This window comes from Lytechinus pictus, chromosome 10 (genome assembly GCF_037042905.1).
Source record: "Lytechinus pictus isolate F3 Inbred chromosome 10, Lp3.0, whole genome shotgun sequence".
NCBI classification, from domain to species: Eukaryota; Metazoa; Echinodermata; class Echinoidea; order Temnopleuroida; family Toxopneustidae; genus Lytechinus; species Lytechinus pictus.
In genome coordinates this window covers 19326570-19345643 of record NC_087254.1, presented here as the reverse complement: position 1 = coordinate 19345643, position 19074 = coordinate 19326570, and the positions used below count along the sequence as shown (strand labels likewise).

Below are 19074 nucleotides of genomic sequence, written 5' to 3'. Positions count from 1 at the left end.
TGATTAGATCACTTAAAATTTCACTCCTTATTCACTCCTTAAGATATAAACAGTTTCAGGCATTAAACAAAATGTTTGAATCACTAATATATCATCTGTCACTTATACAATAAAATGATAAACTATCATAGCATTATTTTGAAAAGAAGCTATTGTCTGACAAATATACCCCCTAATTAATGTCTAGTAATGGAAATCGTACCTTTAAACTATGGTAATTCTGTTGGTTTCTTTATTGTTACGTAGTGGTATTTATTTTGGTTTACATCAACAAATCTATGATGCTTTATGCTTGCATGATCATAATTATCTAGGGTAAGTTAAGATTCATGATATGATGATAAATTTCTGTCCAATAACAAATAAGATGTACACGGCAACAATGCGGTGATATTTTAGTCTATAAGTTCAACATCATTTTTTGTACAATAAGTAAAGATGAGGAAATATACAACTTTAATGATTAATTGATTTTCCGTTTGTCCTCTCTCCCCAAGTTATACATACTTATATACGCCACCAGAGTAATTATACTAGTACACGTGTGTGACGTCATAATGACGCAGTCACGAAATTGAAATTCCAGCATGTACAAATCTTTTCAATTTTTCGAGTACATATTTCAGATTTATTAGAATTACAATTTATTCTTAACATCTATGTACAGCATATTTGTGCTTTAATAAACTTCTCATTCAAACGAGATTCTAAAAATGAAAGAAGTATATGATTTTTTTCATAATTATTCACAGTATGTAATGTTACTATGAACTATAAGACTATCACAACAAGTGTTATACTCTCAATATTATGACAGACGTAAATGTTCCCAATCTTTAATTCCGATACAAACTTCGTCTAATAAACATTAACATTAATTTGGCACAAGTCCATTACCTTCTTCATGGAAAGAGAACATAAGACAAAAATCAAACCCAAAACGAAAACGTTCTCGAATATTATTTTCATAACTATGACTTTGTATTTTTGTGTTATTTGTCCTGTCCTGTCAACTTCTTGCATTTTCAAAACGAAGTTTTAGAATGAATTGTCAGAAGCCTTCTTCAGATTGTGAGATACTTAAATCGAAAATTTGATCGAGTCCGAATCCACCAAACATTAGATGCGGCTCTGCGATAATGTATCCAACACTATTGTTTTCACATTAGGGGCGGTGCTAGATACATGCTTTATTTACCGAACAAATAACTACAATCTTCTTTTTTTTCAAACCGATGAGAAATACCATAATACGTTTGGCGTTTTTGGAAATATCAACGCTGATCCAAACTCTTTACAAAGTGCCAAGTTGACAACAACAACAAAACAGGAGAAAATATTATTTTAAGTAAACCAAGCGACATGCCAAATGCAGTCATGTCATTGGGTCACATAATGGTTGCATGTGGACTATAATTTTCAATATCGAGACGATTTTCATACTCCAGCACCAATTCAATCAAGACCGTTAACCCCCCCCCTCCCACCCTGCAAAACATGGAGGTCTATGTACATAAATGTAATTCGTCCATTTCTTGAGATGAACAATATTCATTCGTATCGTGTTCCCAGAAAAGACATTCCACAATCAACTTGTATGCGTAAAGGCCGCCGCACACCTTACGACTGGTCGACGGTCCGATTTTGGAACAAATCGCTTTTTCATTTTCTGAGAATGTGAATGAAACATCCGACGGGCAAAACAGAAGCTCTTATAATGACGTCACCTCCTAAGCTTCATCAAAGCAGATTCAAAGTGACTTTAATAAGTAACACATCAATTTTTGTACACATAACAAAAATTAAGTCTAAAGTAGTTATGGATCTCCTTTGATGAAAAATATCCGAAAAGAACAATCAAATAATTATAAAGCAGGTATTTCGAATGGTTAGTTGGTTAATATTAACATTGGTGTCATGTAGAGAGAAGCGGTTATGGCGCGCCGTTTGACCAATAATTCAGATAAACACTGTTTATCGCCGAAAAACACTGTTTATCGAGCGATAAACACTGTTTATCAAGCGATAAACACTGTTTATCGAGAGAAACTATGTTTATCGACTGAAAAACACAGTTTCTCTCGATAAACAGTGTTTATCGCCGAAAAACACTGTTTATCGGCGATAAACAATGTTTATCAAGCGATAAACACTGTTTATCGAGAGAAACTATGTTTATCGACTGAAAAACACAGTTTTTAACCGATAAACAGTGTTTATCGCTTGATAAACATTGTTTATCGCCGAAAAACAGTGTTTATCGGCGATAAACAGTGTTTATCGGCGATAAACAGTGTTTATCGGCGATAAACAGTGTTTTTCGGCGATAAACACTGTTTATCGAGAGAAACTGTGTTTTTCAGTCGATAAACATAGTTTCTCTCGATAAACAGTGTTTATCGCTTGATAAACAGTGTTTATCGCTCGATAAACAGTGTTTTTCGGCGATAAACACTGTTTATCGGCGATAAACAGTGTTTATCTGAATTATTGGTCAAACGGCGCGCCATAAGTGCGCGCCATTTGCCCAATAAATCAGATAAACAGTGTTTATCGCCGAAAAACAGTGTTTATCGCCGATAAACACTGTTTATCGAGAGAAACTGTGTTTATCAGTCGAAAAACATAGTTTCTCTCGATAAACAGTGTTTATCGCCGAAAAACACTGTTTATCGGCGATAAACAATGTTTATCAAGCGATAAACACTGTTTATCGAGGGAAACTATGTTTATCGACTGAAAAACACATTTTCTCTCGATAAACAGTGTTTATCGCTTGATAAACATTGTTTATCGCCGAAAACCAGTGTTTATCGGCGATAAACACTGTTTATCGAAAGAAACTATGTTTTTCGACTGATAAACACAGTTTCTCTCGATAAACAGTGTTTTTCGGCGATAAACACTGTTTATCGAGAGAAACTGTGTTTTTCAGTCGATAAACATAGTTTCTCTCGATAAACAGTGTTTATCGCTTGATAAACAGTGTTTATCGCTCGATAAACAGTGTTTTTCGGCGATAAACACTGTTTATCGGCGATAAACAGTGTTTATCTGAATTATTGGTCAAACGGCGCGCCATAAGCGGTAACGCACGAAACAAAACAAAAGCAATGAACTGACTATCATTCCAAGGGTTTGACAGGGTTTTCACTCTCGCAAATTCACCACTCTTAAACTAACAGTTGCCCTTTGTGGTGAAGAATGTCCATATACAATTCATTCAATATCAAATCGCATTCAGCGTAATTTTCTGACAAAAGAATCTAGGCCAAGACTTTCTGGATAGTAGCAGAGTTTGGCATCGGATATGTTGAGATCTCCCGCAAGAGCGACGAAGCCCGCCAATTCATAAGCAGTCGGCTGCGTTCGTTCGAATTGCTGGAGATTGATTTTCAGAATTTCCTGACTCCAATCGAAGTCGTGTACGATCACAGCCACGCGATCCTTACCTGTAATAAAAATATACGATGTTGAAATAGAGTTTAAAGATAATCGCACCTTTGATTTTTTTTTTTATTAAGTACTGAATTTAAGAATAGAAACAATTTTGATAATGCAACCAATGAATTGAGGATTATCAATCGTGTCAGTAAATCAATTCAACCTCGTGAATGATTAACCTTATTAAATTGAAGAGGAATCAATGGTTCAACATTTACTTTTAATATCAGACAACTGCTCACATTCGGGATTATAAGTGTCTTATTTTCATAAATAAGGAAAATGAAATTATTGCCTGGAGAGAAATTCACGTATTTTGTACATCTGTATGGGGACGTTTCATAAAGCTGTTCGTTGGCGACTTTAAGATCGACTGGTGATCCTTTCTTGTGGTAAATGATATATTCACTGGCGATGGTTAAGCATAAATGTGGTTGAAAAAGGATCACCAGTCGTTCTTAAGGTCGCTCTTAGCTTACGAACAGCTTTATGAAACGGTCCCCTGGTGTGATATAGGCTCGATATGGATTTGCAGTCAGTTTACACGTTCGCCAAATCAGTAGATGCCGTCAAAGAATCCGATGGCAACTTTCAGGTGCCATCGACTTGATGGCGAGATAGCGAGATATTTTTATCTTACATACAGGGGCGGCGGAGCGAATTTGAAAGTGGGAGGGGGGGGGGGGGGCGGAGGGAAAAAGGGTACTATCTAAAAAACAGAAAAAACTGAATTATCTACCCCTCTCACATGACTCATGAAACTTACGGCTCGTATGATTATTCTTACAAGTTTTTTTCCTTCAAAAGTAACAAGTGGAACGCCTCTGGCAGTCTCGCCTGCATTACGCGACTCGATATAGCAGCAGTGCTGACTTTGAAAACAGCTATTAAATAATTATTCACAAAAGAAAATATTAATGTCCATTGACACAAAATGACCTTTGACCATGATCATGTGACCTAAGGTGTGTGCAAATCAATCATTTATACTTCATTACCCTTATGTCTATGTTTCATGAACTAGAACCATAAACTGTCTAAGTTAAGGTGCCAATTCAACAAATACCCCTAACACGGCCAGACTTCTTGACCTAACTGACCTTTGATCTTGGACAAGTTCCTGAAACGCGCACAGGATATACAGGGATACATGGTTGCTGTTATGCCCACGTTTCATGACCTAAATCTATAGAATTTTTAAGTTATGATAACAATTTCACAAATACCCCCAACACGGTCAAAGTTTCTCAGGGGTGAAAGAGCCACAGAACATGTTCATAAGGGGGCATTCTTTAGTGAAAATAGGCACTAATACGAGAATGACACTTGCTACCACATAAAGCAGGTCCTTCTCAGATATAAGGGCACAGAACACGTTCGAAAGTGGGTAATTTTGGTAAAGACAGGCACTTACACGAGAAAGGGCACTTGGTAACACCTAAAACGGGTCTTCAGTTGAAAGGGCACAGCAGACGTTCGTGAGAGGGCATTTTTCTTGAGTAAAAAGGTCACTTTTTTGTTCTTCAAAAGGAAAGTGGCACTGTGCCCCCCCCCCGGCCCCAAGGATCGCCGCCCCTGCTAACATACATAATTATGATGAGATACGTATATTGCCACGTCGACCTGAAAGCCAATATGTTGACATGGCGTGATATCCTATCCTACCAAGTCAACTTAAAAAACGTTAGGCACACCATGATGTCGACATGACAAGATGTCTACAAAGTATCTCGCTATGTTGGCACACCACGAATAATATTTTGACTTGGGATAATAACGTATCTCTTCGTGTAAAAATAACAAGGCTAGTAAGGCAACTTGGCAAGAAAAAAAAATATCTCTCCATCTCGGTAAGTCAATTGGCGCTTTAAAGTTTCAGTAGAATCCTGTCCCAACTTTCCCTTTTTAATTTGTTAGGGATGGTGGGCGGGATTATTTATATAAGGTGGTAGCAAAGATGTGTGGTACTGGGGCCTGTTTCATAAAGGACTTGCAACGGTTGTAACTTTGACATAATGGTAACTACCATGGTAACAGGGCTCAGCAGCCAATCAGAATCAAGGTTTCCATGGTAGTTGCCATAATGTCAAAGTTACAACAGTTGCAAGTCCTTTATGAAACGGGCCCCTGGATTTCATAGAAATGGGTTTCATGTTTTTGTTGGAAAGAACACCGAAGTGATCTCCCTCTACCTTAAGTGGGCACAGAAAACACCACGTTTCGCAATTATTGCTTACCAAAAAGCTCATTGCAGTACTTTAGAAAAACGTTGTAGAGTGAGTTGGGAACATCGGTGATGGAGAAACCTCTGTTATTCACCGAATGGCAGAGAATCATGGCATCTCTTTTGCTTGCCTCTGAAGGAAACTTAAAGTCGTCTAATCTACTGTAAGGCAGCTCCGTCTCCTTGATCTCACAAGAAGAGTAACGTTGTTTCAGCGAATTCTGAACCATTTCAATGAGTCCTTTGATACTGTGGAGTCCATAGGATGTACAGATATAGATGACGGGCTTGGATGATCTCGTTTGCATCCTAACGGAGCGACTTGAAGAGACTGTACATGGCTTGATTTTTCGCTCCTCTAATTTAGACGTTTGTTTGGTGTTGGGGGCGACATCTTTATGAACTGATGTTTGAGCTGTATGTGATGTTAACGGAAATGTGGAAAGAAAGTGTATACTTATCATGATTATGTACTGCAAAATGCACTGTCAGAGATATTGATTTCACCGAATATGACAGTCGCGTTTTACGATTTTTTGTATGGTAATCAAACGTAAATCACGTGGTTACCACCAATCATCAGTTTATGTAACAGGGAGGACTCTCCAATATTAATGAATTACCTGATAATTAAAAAGTTTCAACTATTTCTGATCAGAACGAAACTGATAAGGGTATATGACAAATTCTTTTGCAGTTTACTAGGCCAAAGTGCTCTTGAGGTAAATTTCACGACAGCTCATGTTTAATATGACACTCCTTTTATGCTTTTACAGGTAGAATAAGAGTGTCACATGAATACAATCATCAGTGGTGTAACGAGCAAAAAGAAAAAAATTGAGGGGGCAAGATCCGGCAACATTTATTGAAAATTTTCGAGCGAGCAAAGCGAGCAAGGAAAATGTCAATTTTTGTGAAATTTCCAATTTTGTGATATGTTTTGACACAATATTAAGAAAATTATGTCATATTTTACACTTCTCTCTTTCCTTTTTTCTTGGCATGATTTTTTTTTCTGGGGGGGGGGGGGACAAGCGCCCCATAGCACCCCATCTGTACATCACTGATAACCATCATCCAAAAATATAAAATGATAGAATCAAGGGAGCATTCCATAGAAAGCCTTGTCGGATGTTTTATCATTACGTCTTGTTTTATCCAACAGTCACCACACTCACAGAGCTTCTCAGCCAATCAAAATCAAGGAAATTATCTGACAACTTTTTGGACAAAAATGTTGAAGAAGCACTCTTCAGGGATTTCCTGTTTCTCACCTGCAGGAGACTTGGAAGGAAGGGGTTTCTTGGAGGCATTCTCCAAGAACTTCACAAAGCTGTCCCAATCTTGATCTCTAATCTCAGGCTCTCTCTTATCCATCCTTCCACAAATCATGACCAGACCTGCGTTTTCGAAGGTGGAGTATTGGCTATGACGGAAAGAAGTCATTTTAACCGCCCTTACCTCTTCCGCTTCTGGTGCGAAGTCGTGAGCCATGACAACGATTCTATCTTTTCCTGATAAGAACATAATATAAGAAAGAGATGCTTTTTTTTGGTGGATATTCGAGAAAAAAAATCATGCAACAATATTTACTTTGCCTTCATTAGTCTACATGAAATAGCTACAAGTTGTGCTGCAAAAATTTATGATTTACAGGCCATGCAACAATAACTCGTTTTCAAATAATGATTGCATAGAAAATATTCGTTCTCAATGAAAGTACACGCATTATGTTGTGGATTTTTTAAAGTCCATACGTGTTAGTTACAATGTTATTCTCTTTATATTATGGCTCTGATAACTTTTTTTTCCAAGAGATAGTTTACGACTAATTTGAAACTAATACAATTATTTTTATGTAAACCTCACAAATCACTTTAAAACAAATCTGTAGTCCTATTGCTCGACACCAGCATTCTTCTTATCCATTTCACATACCAATTTTCTCATTGCTGTATTCGAGGAACTCGTCGTAGAGGGAGTCAGTCACGTTGGTGATGGAAAATCTCCTGTTTTCGATTGAATGACAGAGTACCATGATATCAACATCCTCCTTGAAGGTGTGGTGTTCTAGCCCACTGTACGGTAGCTGGTAGACCTTAACGGCTTCAATGAGGTTGGGACGACTACTCTGTAACGCTTTCAGCTTTATCCTCAACCCCTCTATGATGAAAGGCTCAGAGGATGTCATCAGGGTCACTGTCACCTTCCTTCCCTTAAAGAAGGAAGTACTCCAAAATCCATGTTTAAACGTAGCCGGGTCTGTAAAGGAAATGGGTTTGAGAGAAAGGCAACCAAACGGCGAAATGTGTTTAACTGTTCGTTGATAATGTGCACAGGGACTGATGATGTTACTTAATTTCATTGATAACTATAATGTAACAAACTTCTGACCAAAATATTTTTTTTTTGAATTTTGACCATTTTATTTAGGAAGTCCATAACCCATTATATTGTTCAAAGAATCTCATTTTCTAATGAGGGGATCCTGGGGCTTTTTATAGATGATCATGAAAATAAAGGCCATGTGAAGAATTAATAGGTAAATGTTATACTTGTCCCCTTAAAAGAAAGTCGAGAAGACTTCAGTGTTCTTTGTTTCCTGTCCAGCAATTCACCTTCTATGTCTATATTTTCATCATTCCTTTGTTTTATCATATGTCTTTTATCAACACAAATAGAAAACAGAATGATTGAAAATTTGCAACTTTCAATTTCTTCTTAGAGAATATAGGCCCTATATTGCATTAGCTATTTCCCCCCTAGATATGATTTGAAGAAAAGACAAGAATCGGATACGGTAAAACCTTTTAAAATAACAAATTTGCAATAACATTTAAATGCTACCAAAAATCCCTCAATCTGATTGGCTAACATAAACTTGTTATATAAATTGTGCGTTTGTTATTATAACGAATCTTCATGAAACGCGACCCTGACGTTGTACTATTCTTTTTTTTTATAGACCTATTATATAATGTTTTCTCTTTTGTGAACCGTTGTGATATTCACAATTTAGGATATGATTTAATAAGGGGCTAATTTTACTTTAAAATTTACCACATGTTACAATCCAATTATAAGATAAAAGTTAATGTAAAAAAGAAAACTTTCACACCTTTATACTGATGACCCATTTCAGGAATATTTGACTGTAGTCGGAAGGCGCTGGGTGATGATCGGGTTCCGATAGTTGGTGGTCGGGTGCCGATGGTTGGTGGTCGGGTGCCGATGGTTGGTGGTCGGGCTCCGATGGTTGATGGTCGGGTGCCGATGGTTTGCGGCCGGTCCGAGTTCAGGGCAGACGGTCGTGTTGTGTCCCGTTCTGACGTTGTTGAGCTAGACGGTCCTCCAGCAACAAAGCGAAACACATTACCTGTTCTGGTCTGAGTGCCAATGGGGGGATCCGATGCATCCTTCTCATATTTAAAACCGGTTTCTCGCGAGTGACTAGGAGCGTTCTAAATATTAGAAGGATGTAGTAACTCTCATGTTCAAACTGTTAAATCATCTAGCACCTGATCTTATATGCTCCAGGTTATGTACAGAAACTAGTTCATACTCATTAAGACATATACATGTAGAAAGACCTTAGTTTTAGATAAACTAAATACAAACATTTTGAAATCAAGCACTTTTTATAACGCATCGCAGATTTTTAATGAACTTCCTCAACAGATTCAGAATAAAGTAAATCTGTCCTCTTTTATCAGAGGCATATCAAACGTATTTCCCATGGTGATTTAAGCACATTGAGATGCTGTATTTTGTGTGTGTATGTTTTGCGTGAGTGTGTATGTGCTTATGTATGTGCGTGTAATGAATTTATTAAAAATTTATGAATTTGTTTTTTTTGTTTTAAATTTATATATTTTATAACTCTGATTATTACGGACTTGCTGAGAAATAACCTTGTCGGCTGATAGCATGTTTTTTTTAACCGTATTGAAAAAAAAATGTTTAAAATATAGATAAACCGATGTCAAAAAACTTGAGGCATTTAGCTATAAAACACATGAAAATGGAAAATGACAAAGATGACAAAGATCAAGTATAAATCATTTAAAGGATCGGTTAGGTTGATGTTCCTTATGAATTAGGAGTCATACCAATATCACGAGATTAATTAAAACATCAATTTATTAATTATGGACTGTTTCATTTGCCATACTATGTTTGAGTTGTCCCGTTTTTTTATTTGTTGTCTGTTTTTTTCCTTTCTTATATGTACTGCACTTTTGTATGAAAGTATTTTTTGTTTAAATCTTCAATATTATTCACTTTACATTTCTACGGTGCACTCGTTGCAAGCTTTGCTTACTGAGTTTTCACATCCGATTATATTGTATGCTTAACCTTTGGAAATATATTGAATTGAATGGAATCATCTTGACATGACATTGCACAATACCATTACTCACCCGGGGTTGTTCAGATGTTCCATTATTGGACCCCAGTCTCAATCTCCCTGCGGATTGGGTATTGAAATGATAATTCATTGTTGCTTGTTTTTTATTTGACTTTTTTTCCGCCTGTTTTTTGTGTTTTCGTTTTCTCTTCAACGTTGTTGAGACATCAATCGGTTCTACCGGTGCGTCGTAGTAAACATCATCATCATCGTCGTCGCTGCTGCTGTCCACTGACAAATTATTCAGGGCATCACACCACTCTTCCTCATCTTTTCCTAATTTCCTGCGTTTTGTAGATGGTTTTCCTAACCTCTTTTTAAAACTTCGTACTATTCCTGACATTGATGAACCAGTTGGTTAGTAGATACCTAGGAAACGATATGCTCATCTGGTGATGTATGGACTGGAATCGATTACAAGAGAATTACCAAAATACGAACCTGCATCAAACAGAAAAAAATAATATCTCAGTGGATGATACAAGTGGATACAATATTATTCATAGAGAAACATCACACAGGTTAGTAGTCGATACAAGGGTGCTTTCACAGTGAGGAAGGGGGGGGGGGGGCATCTGAGATGTTGACCATTCATAACGAAGAAGGAAGGTTGAAACAATAAAATAATGAATAATAAGAGAATAAATGTGTATTACTGATACCCCTATACTACTACTACTACTACTACTACTACTACTACTACTACTACTACTACTACTACTAATACTACTACTACTTCTACTGTTGTTACTACTACTATAACTACTTCTACTACTACTACTACTACTACTACTACTACTACTACTACCACTACACTGTAAAAAATAAAGTGCTAATTTAGCACTAGAAAATCAGCACTCATAGTGCAGTCAGTTTACAAGCACTGTAAGCGCTAAATTAGCACTTCATTTTTTACAGTGAACTATTAGTACTACGTACTTTCATTACTGTTACTACTATTACTACTACTACTACTTTTACTATTACTACTAATACTACTACTACTACTACTTATACTCTCCTCCTCCTCCCCCTACTATTACTACTACTACTAGTACTACTTCTATTACTAACATTACTACTGCTGCTACTACTACTTATATTACTACTATTACTACTACTATTACTACTACTAGTAGTAGTACTACAAATATTACTACTTCTACTACTACTACTACTTCTACTACTACTACTACTTCTACCACTACTACTACTACTACTACTACTCCTACTACTACTGCTACTATTAGTCTATTACTACTACTACTACTTCTATTACTACTACTAGAACAACTACTACTACTCAGGGTTGTAATAAAAAACGTTTTCTTATTAAAAAAACAATTAAAACGTTTTTTATTGTTTAAAAACGTTTCAAATCGTTTTAAAACGTTTTTTTTTTCCAACGAATGATGCAATTTTCTGTAAATCAATTAAACTATACACTAAATACAATATGATTTAAGCTCTTGATGTTTTAAATAAGAGATGACCACAATTTTGTTAATGAATTTCCAACAAAAAAATTTCCCCCCAAATTACTAAATCATGGAAATTGAATGCCTACGAAAAAGATCACTTTATAAGTAATTTGACATTTTATTCCTAGGCCATGAACATGTACATGTCAACCGAGGGGGGGGGGGGGGGGAGAGTTTGCACGATGGAAGAAATTGACGTACATGAGGTTTCAAAGCTTAATTTCATTACCGGTAAATCAAAATTCAATTCAAATCTATAAATAAAGCCCTTAAACTATTTTAATTCAGGAAATCTGATGTTTATTAAAAACAATCAGTAGGCCTATAGAATGTTTTTTTTTAACCCTAATACGACTGGGAGGGGGGGGGGGGGTTAATTCAGCCCCCTCGTCATTTTTTTGCGATAAATCCACTGCGCAAATGTTTTTTACCGCGTCACTCACAGACTTTTCTTTTTCGAGTCTTTTGTGTGTACCTCAAGAGTATGATGTCAGGTTTACAGAATTTGTAAAATATTATTGTGCTTGTGCAACACTTCCATTTCATTCAAGTACTTCTATTACATGTACATGTATTTTAGCTTATTTGAATAGTGTTTCTTTACCTGTCCAAAAAGTGAGCAAACACTCAGATGTTAGTTAAAATGAGAATATTCTTAATATGGATTGACCTGCACAATTGAACAGGGAGAAGAGGAACATGACAAAGCAATGGAGAAAGAAAGAATAAAGGGGGAAAGAGAAAGAGGAGAAAACGAGTGATGTTGAAAAAGAGTTTAAGTTAGTTAGAAGAACATAATACACCACTTCAGAAATAACAGTATAAAAAAAAAACATTTATATAAAATCACATCCATGCAAATTTATAACACACAAGTCTATGCGGTGTTTTAAAACGCGTTTTAAAACATGTTTTAAAACACATCGTTTAAAACGTGCCAACCCTGCTACTACTACTACTACCACTACTCACTAGCATACCTAAAGGGGGGGGGCAGACTGCCCCCCTGACGAGTCACAAGCGAAAAAAAAGCGAAAAAGGGAAAGAAAAAAGGAAAGAGAGAAAAAAGGGGGAAGGTTAAAAAGAACAAAGAGTTTAAGAGAAAGGGGAAAACAGAAACTGGACTGCAGACTGTCGGAAAAAAATTGATAAACTGTCAGGCACACAGGGCTGTTCCAACTGATTCGTTTTTTTAGTTCCACCATCTTTGTCGGTAAATGTCAATTAATCTGTACACTTTTATCGGTAAATTGTGATTTTTACGCAATGCGACTTTTAGAGCTCTCTGTACCGGTATCGAGGACGGACTGGGTTGACCAGGGACAGGAAAAAGTTAGATAACAACTTTAAGGTAATATAATTATAACAATAAACATTTCGCGCGTAGGGCTCGCATCAATTTTTTAGTTGGATATTGTATGATAAATGTCTAGTTTTCTGGTCGAAATATAACAAAATTCCAGCTCGCACTTCGCGCCCGCGTCAATTGATTAGTTAGAAACCAATTTGTTCACGGTTACAAAAAGTGCTTGTAATATCCAGTTCTTAGGCCAGAATATAAAAAATTTCAGCTCGCGCTTCGTGCTCACATATTATACTGTTAAGATATATCCATCCTGTTCATAGTTAAATGAAGTGCTTAGAATGTCCGGCTTCAGGTAGGAATATGAAAAATAAAAAATATATCATTAGAAACCAAGTTCTTCACGGTTACAAAAATTGCTTAGAATATCAAGTTCTTAGGTCGGAATATCAAAAATTTTAGCTCGAGCTTCGCACTCACATAAAATTCCATCCTGTTCATTATTAAATGAAGTGCTCAGAATGTAAAGTTTTCAGGTCGAAATATAAAAAAAAATAGCACGCGCTTCGCGCTCACACCAATTAATTGTTTTTACTACCATTTTGTTCATAGTTTTAAAAAAAGTGCTTAGAATGTCCACTTCTCAGGGGGGAATATCTCAAATTTTCAGCTCGCTCTTCGCGCTCGCATCAATTAATTATTCAGTTAGAAACCAATTTGTTCATGGTTACTAAAAGTGCTCAGAATGTCCAGTTCTTAAGTCAGAATATTAAAAGTTTTAGCTCGCACTTCGCGCCCGCACGACTGTTTAGAAACCCATCCTGTAAAATTGCTTAGAACGTCTAGTGTCCAGTTAGGGATAATAAAATTTTGAGCTCGCGCTTCGCGCTCGCATGATTTATTAAGGAAGATACCCACCCTATTCATAATTAGTGCACACAATGTATTGTTTTAGGTCTGAATTTTTAGAAAAAATTCAGCTCGCGCTTCGCGCTCGCAATGATTATTTTTATATTATTTTTTTTTAACTGATTACAATGTCAAATACCTCTTTTATAACGTCTCCAAATAAGGAGAATTGGGAACATAATATAAACACCTTCAAAGAGTAATAAAAGAAGTATTTTAATATAAACATTGCAATTACCACTAGATTAGAAATATATCGATCACAATACAATACATTTCATTTCTGGAATGATATACAAAAACAAAGTATTAATTTCGACAATAAAGTGCAATCGCCCAATAGCACATATCAGTAGTAGCAAGATCCCAACCGTTTTATTGGGCACCCCCTGGGTAATCTTTCCCATCTTCAGTTCCACTGCCAGACCTACACATCCAAACGTGTAAGGGATGGGGGCTGCAAAATGCAGGGCAACGAGGACTGCGAGGTGACCAAATATCCGTGTATTGGTAATTTTATGACCAAATGTATAATTTCTGCACGTTTCACATCATGTAAAAAGGCTAAATCATAATTGAAAAAATTTTTCGCTCGCTTTGCAATTAAAGAAGTTGATATTTGGGCAATGATTACCCCCACCCTTGAAAAAAATGTGGCTAGCTATGTCCATGCCTACTACCCCCACCTTGCTCATCCTTGTCGCTTGCCCCCCTGACGAAATATGCCAGGTACGCCACTGCTATACTACTTCTATTACTACTACTACTACTACTACTACTACTATTACTACTTCTACTACTACTAATTCTATTACTACTACTTTTACTACTACTAACAATACTACTACTGCTACAACCACTACTACTACTGATATTACTACTTTAACTATTACTAAACCTACTACTACTACTACTACTACCACTACTACTACTACTACTACTATTACTACTAATACTACTACCACTGCTTCTATTACTAATTCTACTACTACAACTACTACTACTACTACTACTACTACTTCTATTCTACTAACTACTACTACTACTTCTATTCTACTACTACTACTTCTACTACTACTACTAATACTACTACTACTATTACTACTACTACTACTTATACTACTACTAATTCTATTACTACTACTACTTATTTTACTACTAATAATAATACTCGTACTGCTAATAGTACTACTAATACTACTGCTATTACTACTATACCTCAATTCAATTCAAAATTCAATTCAATTATTTTATTGTCGTGTTCAATGATTAAAAAACACAAGAACTGTCATCAGACTCTTTTTAACAAAAAGTGCACTGAAACAAACTATAAATGCATCAAAATAATACATACATATAATATAAATATATCAATAAAATAAATATACATAAATATACCCACTACTAAAAAAGGCTACTACTACTACTACTACTACTACAAATTTTACTATTACTTCTACTACTACGACTGCTACTACTACTACTACTACTACTGCTACTACTTCTACTACTACTACTACTACTACTACTTCTCTCTACTACTGCTACTACTAATACTGCTATACTACTGCCACTAATTATACTACTGCTAATGCTACTACTTCTAATTACTAGCTGCTACGTGTTGGTGGCTTTTATCAGCAGTATAGTAGTATAAACATTAATTACAAGGACAGTTTGTTTTCTTTTCTTTTATTTAATTTTCCCTCTTGACCCCACTCGGGGTACAATAATAAAAGCATAGAGGCCCTATTAAGGTCATATATTTGAGGTAATTGATAAACAAAGTTCAGAACTAAATGAGAATAGATCTGTACAGCCTTCCACATACCTGCCCGAGTCAATCCACCAATCCGATCAGTGGAATGATTTTTTTACGGTGACACTGTTTAGTCAAGAACATTAAACTCAATTTACCGATCCCGAAACAAAGGGGGATACAATAATTATTTATACCCAGCAATCATAAAACTGAATGCTAATTGATATATTAAATATTGGGCAGAATTATTGTAAAATAAGATAAGAATTGGAGGATCCAACAAAATTGGTAGGATATTGCCGGGAAATTTTATCTATAATACTCCCAGATCTACAAGCAATGTCACTGCGAATACTTCAGTCAAATTTACACAGGTTCCGCCAATTTAATTGAACCAAGCCAAGGGAATTAAATCGCTGTCAAAATAAAAAGAAGAAAAATTGGTCTAGCAGTGTATACTGTACACCCGACTGTACATCCAGATCCAGAAAAAAAAACCCGCTGGCTTGCCATTAATAGTAAAAAAAATTGAATTGGGAATGAAGAAGATATGAGATTTCGAATTACTTACTAATATCTAAAATGATACACTTCCGGTTTTACTGCCGAGGAACAACCCCACAACCCAATCAATGTTGTGCACTTGACCTCAAATTGGAGTCGCGTAGAGCAGTGTTTTGTTGGAGAGCAAATTATTGTGCACGTCCTGGCAACATACACGTACCATTTATCAATACCAGTACGCTATCCGTATATACATGTAGCTTCGTCAGTTGGTGCGATTTAACGTTAGACAGTGTTGTCCTATCCGGGTCCTATCAAAAGCTCACTCCACCTTCACTGGATGTTATGGGCTTGTCAGGTTAAATTAGCCACCTGTATAAGCTTGTAGCTGTAAATTGCAAGTCGGGCAAAACTTAAAACGATCCAAAGCGAAATTAATCAATTTTGTAAGAACTCAAAACCCAAAAGCGCCTGAATGTAAGACTAGACAGCTGGGAATTCCCAGAATCTCTAGGCGTTGTGGCGTGCGCCTGTAATCCAAGCTGTGGGGAAGTTACAAATTGATGCAAAGGTTCGAGGTTCGAGCCCTGGTCACGTCTTTCGGATGGTGACGTTAAAGGTCGGTCCCAGACGTAAATAATCATATATGATTGATACACGTCTGACAAAACTCAAATACACACACACACACACACCCAGTGACCTCCCAAGCGGGATTCCCCCTTTTTCTCTACGCACGCTCTCGCGCGCTCACTTCGATCGTAGAGCTACAGTATAACAGCTCAATGCTTTGATAGTGCATGGTCAACACAAAATGAAAACGAGAATTTGTGAGTTCAAATATTGATCGATTACCCCGGGTCGATAATGCCTGTACATCACAAGTACCGTGCGTTAGAGAAATGAAAGGTCTCATATGTATCATCAACCTGATTTTCATACAATTTGTCACAGCAGCAATGCCCAGTTTTTAAATCAAACTTGCTGTTTTAATTTTAAAACATCGTTTAAACTTATCAACAATAACCGATCAGTTTATAATAAAAAAACAAAATCGTGTAATTTTTATTTGCATTTATGGAATCCTGGATCCGTGCCATTACTCATTTTTCTCGTGGATAACAACAAAGAAAAAGGAGAAACACAAAGAAAAAAGAAAAGTATAAAATATATTATTTCTGTGTATTTTGTCAAAAGCTATCATAAAATTGGATTTTCGTAATAAAAAAAATGCGATTTTCTATATTGCTCAATCGTTTCGCTCGCAAGTTTTAAGAAATTATGCCCGATTTGCCATAACCGACCCCTCCAAATTTTTGGCTGATCGCGCCTCTGCCCGGGTGACACCTAGTTGGTTACCAGGGTAACCTATAGTTCTTGACTGTAAAAGGGTTATTAAACAAGCCCCCTATTATAATTATATGATTTGTGTATTATACATATTTTGAACTTCTACAAAAAAGATATGATTTGCATATTATATATATATATATATAAATATATAAATATATATATATATATATTTATATATATATATATATATATATATATATATATATATATATATATATATATATATATATATATATATATATATATATAATATATTGAACTTTATATGTTGAATTAATATGCATTATTTATTGAAGGAAACCTTCATTAACAAGATTTGCTTTTCAGAAGGTTTCTATTTCATTTCATAACGTTATATTATACTTGACTTTACTTTGTTGAAATTTTGGAATGAAATTAATTCGTTATCAATCAATCAATCAATCAGTCAATCAATCAATCAATCAATCAATCAATCAATCAATCAATCAATCAATCAATCAATCAATCAATCAATCAATCAATCAATCAGTCAATCAGTCAATAATAATTGAATTTCAAGCCTGTTGCCTATATATGGCTGTACACCAACCACATGTTAAAAACATTAAAATCAATGCAAATCAGTATATATACACAAAAAAAAAGTAAGTCCCCCCTTAAACAAACATCAATAATTTCCGAACCAATGCGAGTTTTTGATATATTTTTACATGAGCGTGTAAGTACTTTTATAAGCTACCCTCTGAGTAAATGTTATGGATGTATTTTGTGTCATGCTTCAGTGAGCACCGTCAGAAGGAAAAAATGTCACTTTTCAAAAGTCACAAGCCAAAAATCATGACTTTGATTCCATTTTATTGGAACTGATTCCACATTCTCATCATGAAAAATAGTCAGAAGGCTTGTAAAAGGTACTTTCTAAAAGACGATACAATTTTTTGATTAAATTTCACGGTTGAATAAACACAAGTCCAAATTTGCTATAATTGGATTTTTTACACATTTTCATCAATAAAATGATAGAATATGATGACAGTTATTTTTGGGAAGAGTATCTTTCAACAATATTTATCGTTTCACGGTTCAATGAACATTTATTGAAAACAAAAAATACGATTTTCAAATATCATAGGCAAGTATTGTTTCATTTTGGTAACTGAAACTGCTCTTTTATCAACTTTTTCGTTATGTTCATGACCAATTAACATGCTTCAATGATCCAAAGGCGTTTAATTATAAAACATTCACGCTTGAATGAACATGTGGAATGTGATTAGCTCTTTTTTTAAGTTATTGAAAAAAATGCAATTTATAACTATGGATATCTGTCACAAACTCATCCTTGCATGATTCATTTGATTTGATTTTTATGAAAATCCCGATGTTTAATGCATCAGCAGAAGCGGATCTAGAGGGGGGGTTGGGGGGGTTGCAACCCCCCAAAAAAAAAAATCCGGGGACCATTTTTTTAAATCTTATCTTTTTTTTAAAACTTGTAATTTAATTTTATTCTATTTCTATGTATTTATTTCATTTATTATTATTATTATTATTATTATGACCTCCATACCAAAAAGAGTGGTGTTTTAGATGCAAGAAAACGCCATTTTCACACACAGATTTTCAAAAATTTTCCCTACTGTGGGAGGGGGGACACCCCCCTCCCACACCCTCCCCCCTCCCACACCCTCCCCCCTCGCTCGC

At 35.7% G+C, this 19074-nt stretch overlaps 1 protein-coding gene across 1 annotated transcript; it reads right to left on the bottom strand.

Annotated features, from left to right (window-relative positions):
- Window positions 1-2961: 2961 nt before the first annotated feature.
- Window positions 2962-16558, bottom strand: LOC129270290 (uncharacterized). The gene is made up of 7 exons (XM_064106135.1): window positions 16103-16558; window positions 10090-10517; window positions 8787-9129; window positions 7607-7930; window positions 6943-7182; window positions 5682-6083; window positions 2962-3452 (listed from the first exon to the last, which is right to left on the bottom strand). The coding sequence occupies exons 2-7, from the start codon at window positions 10417-10419 to the stop codon at window positions 3241-3243; spliced, it is 1851 nt and encodes a 616-aa protein (XP_063962205.1). The 5' UTR covers window positions 10420-10517; window positions 16103-16558; the 3' UTR covers window positions 2962-3240.
- Window positions 16559-19074: the final 2516 nt, after the last annotated feature.

What these genes read in the sequence shown, in the direction of transcription:
- LOC129270290 (XM_064106135.1), bottom strand. Translation starts at nt 10,419, where the DNA reads ATGTCAGGAATAGTACGAAGTTTTAAAAAGAGGTTAGGAAAACCATCT. An exon ending in GAACATCTGAACAACCCCGG is followed by an intron (nt 9,130 to 10,089) that starts GTGAGTAATGGT and finishes TCTAATATTTAG; the next exon opens with AACGCTCCTAGTCACTCGCG. An exon ending in AATGGGTCATCAGTATAAAG is followed by an intron (nt 7,931 to 8,786) that starts GTGTGAAAGTTT and finishes TTTCCTTTACAG; the next exon opens with ACCCGGCTACGTTTAAACAT.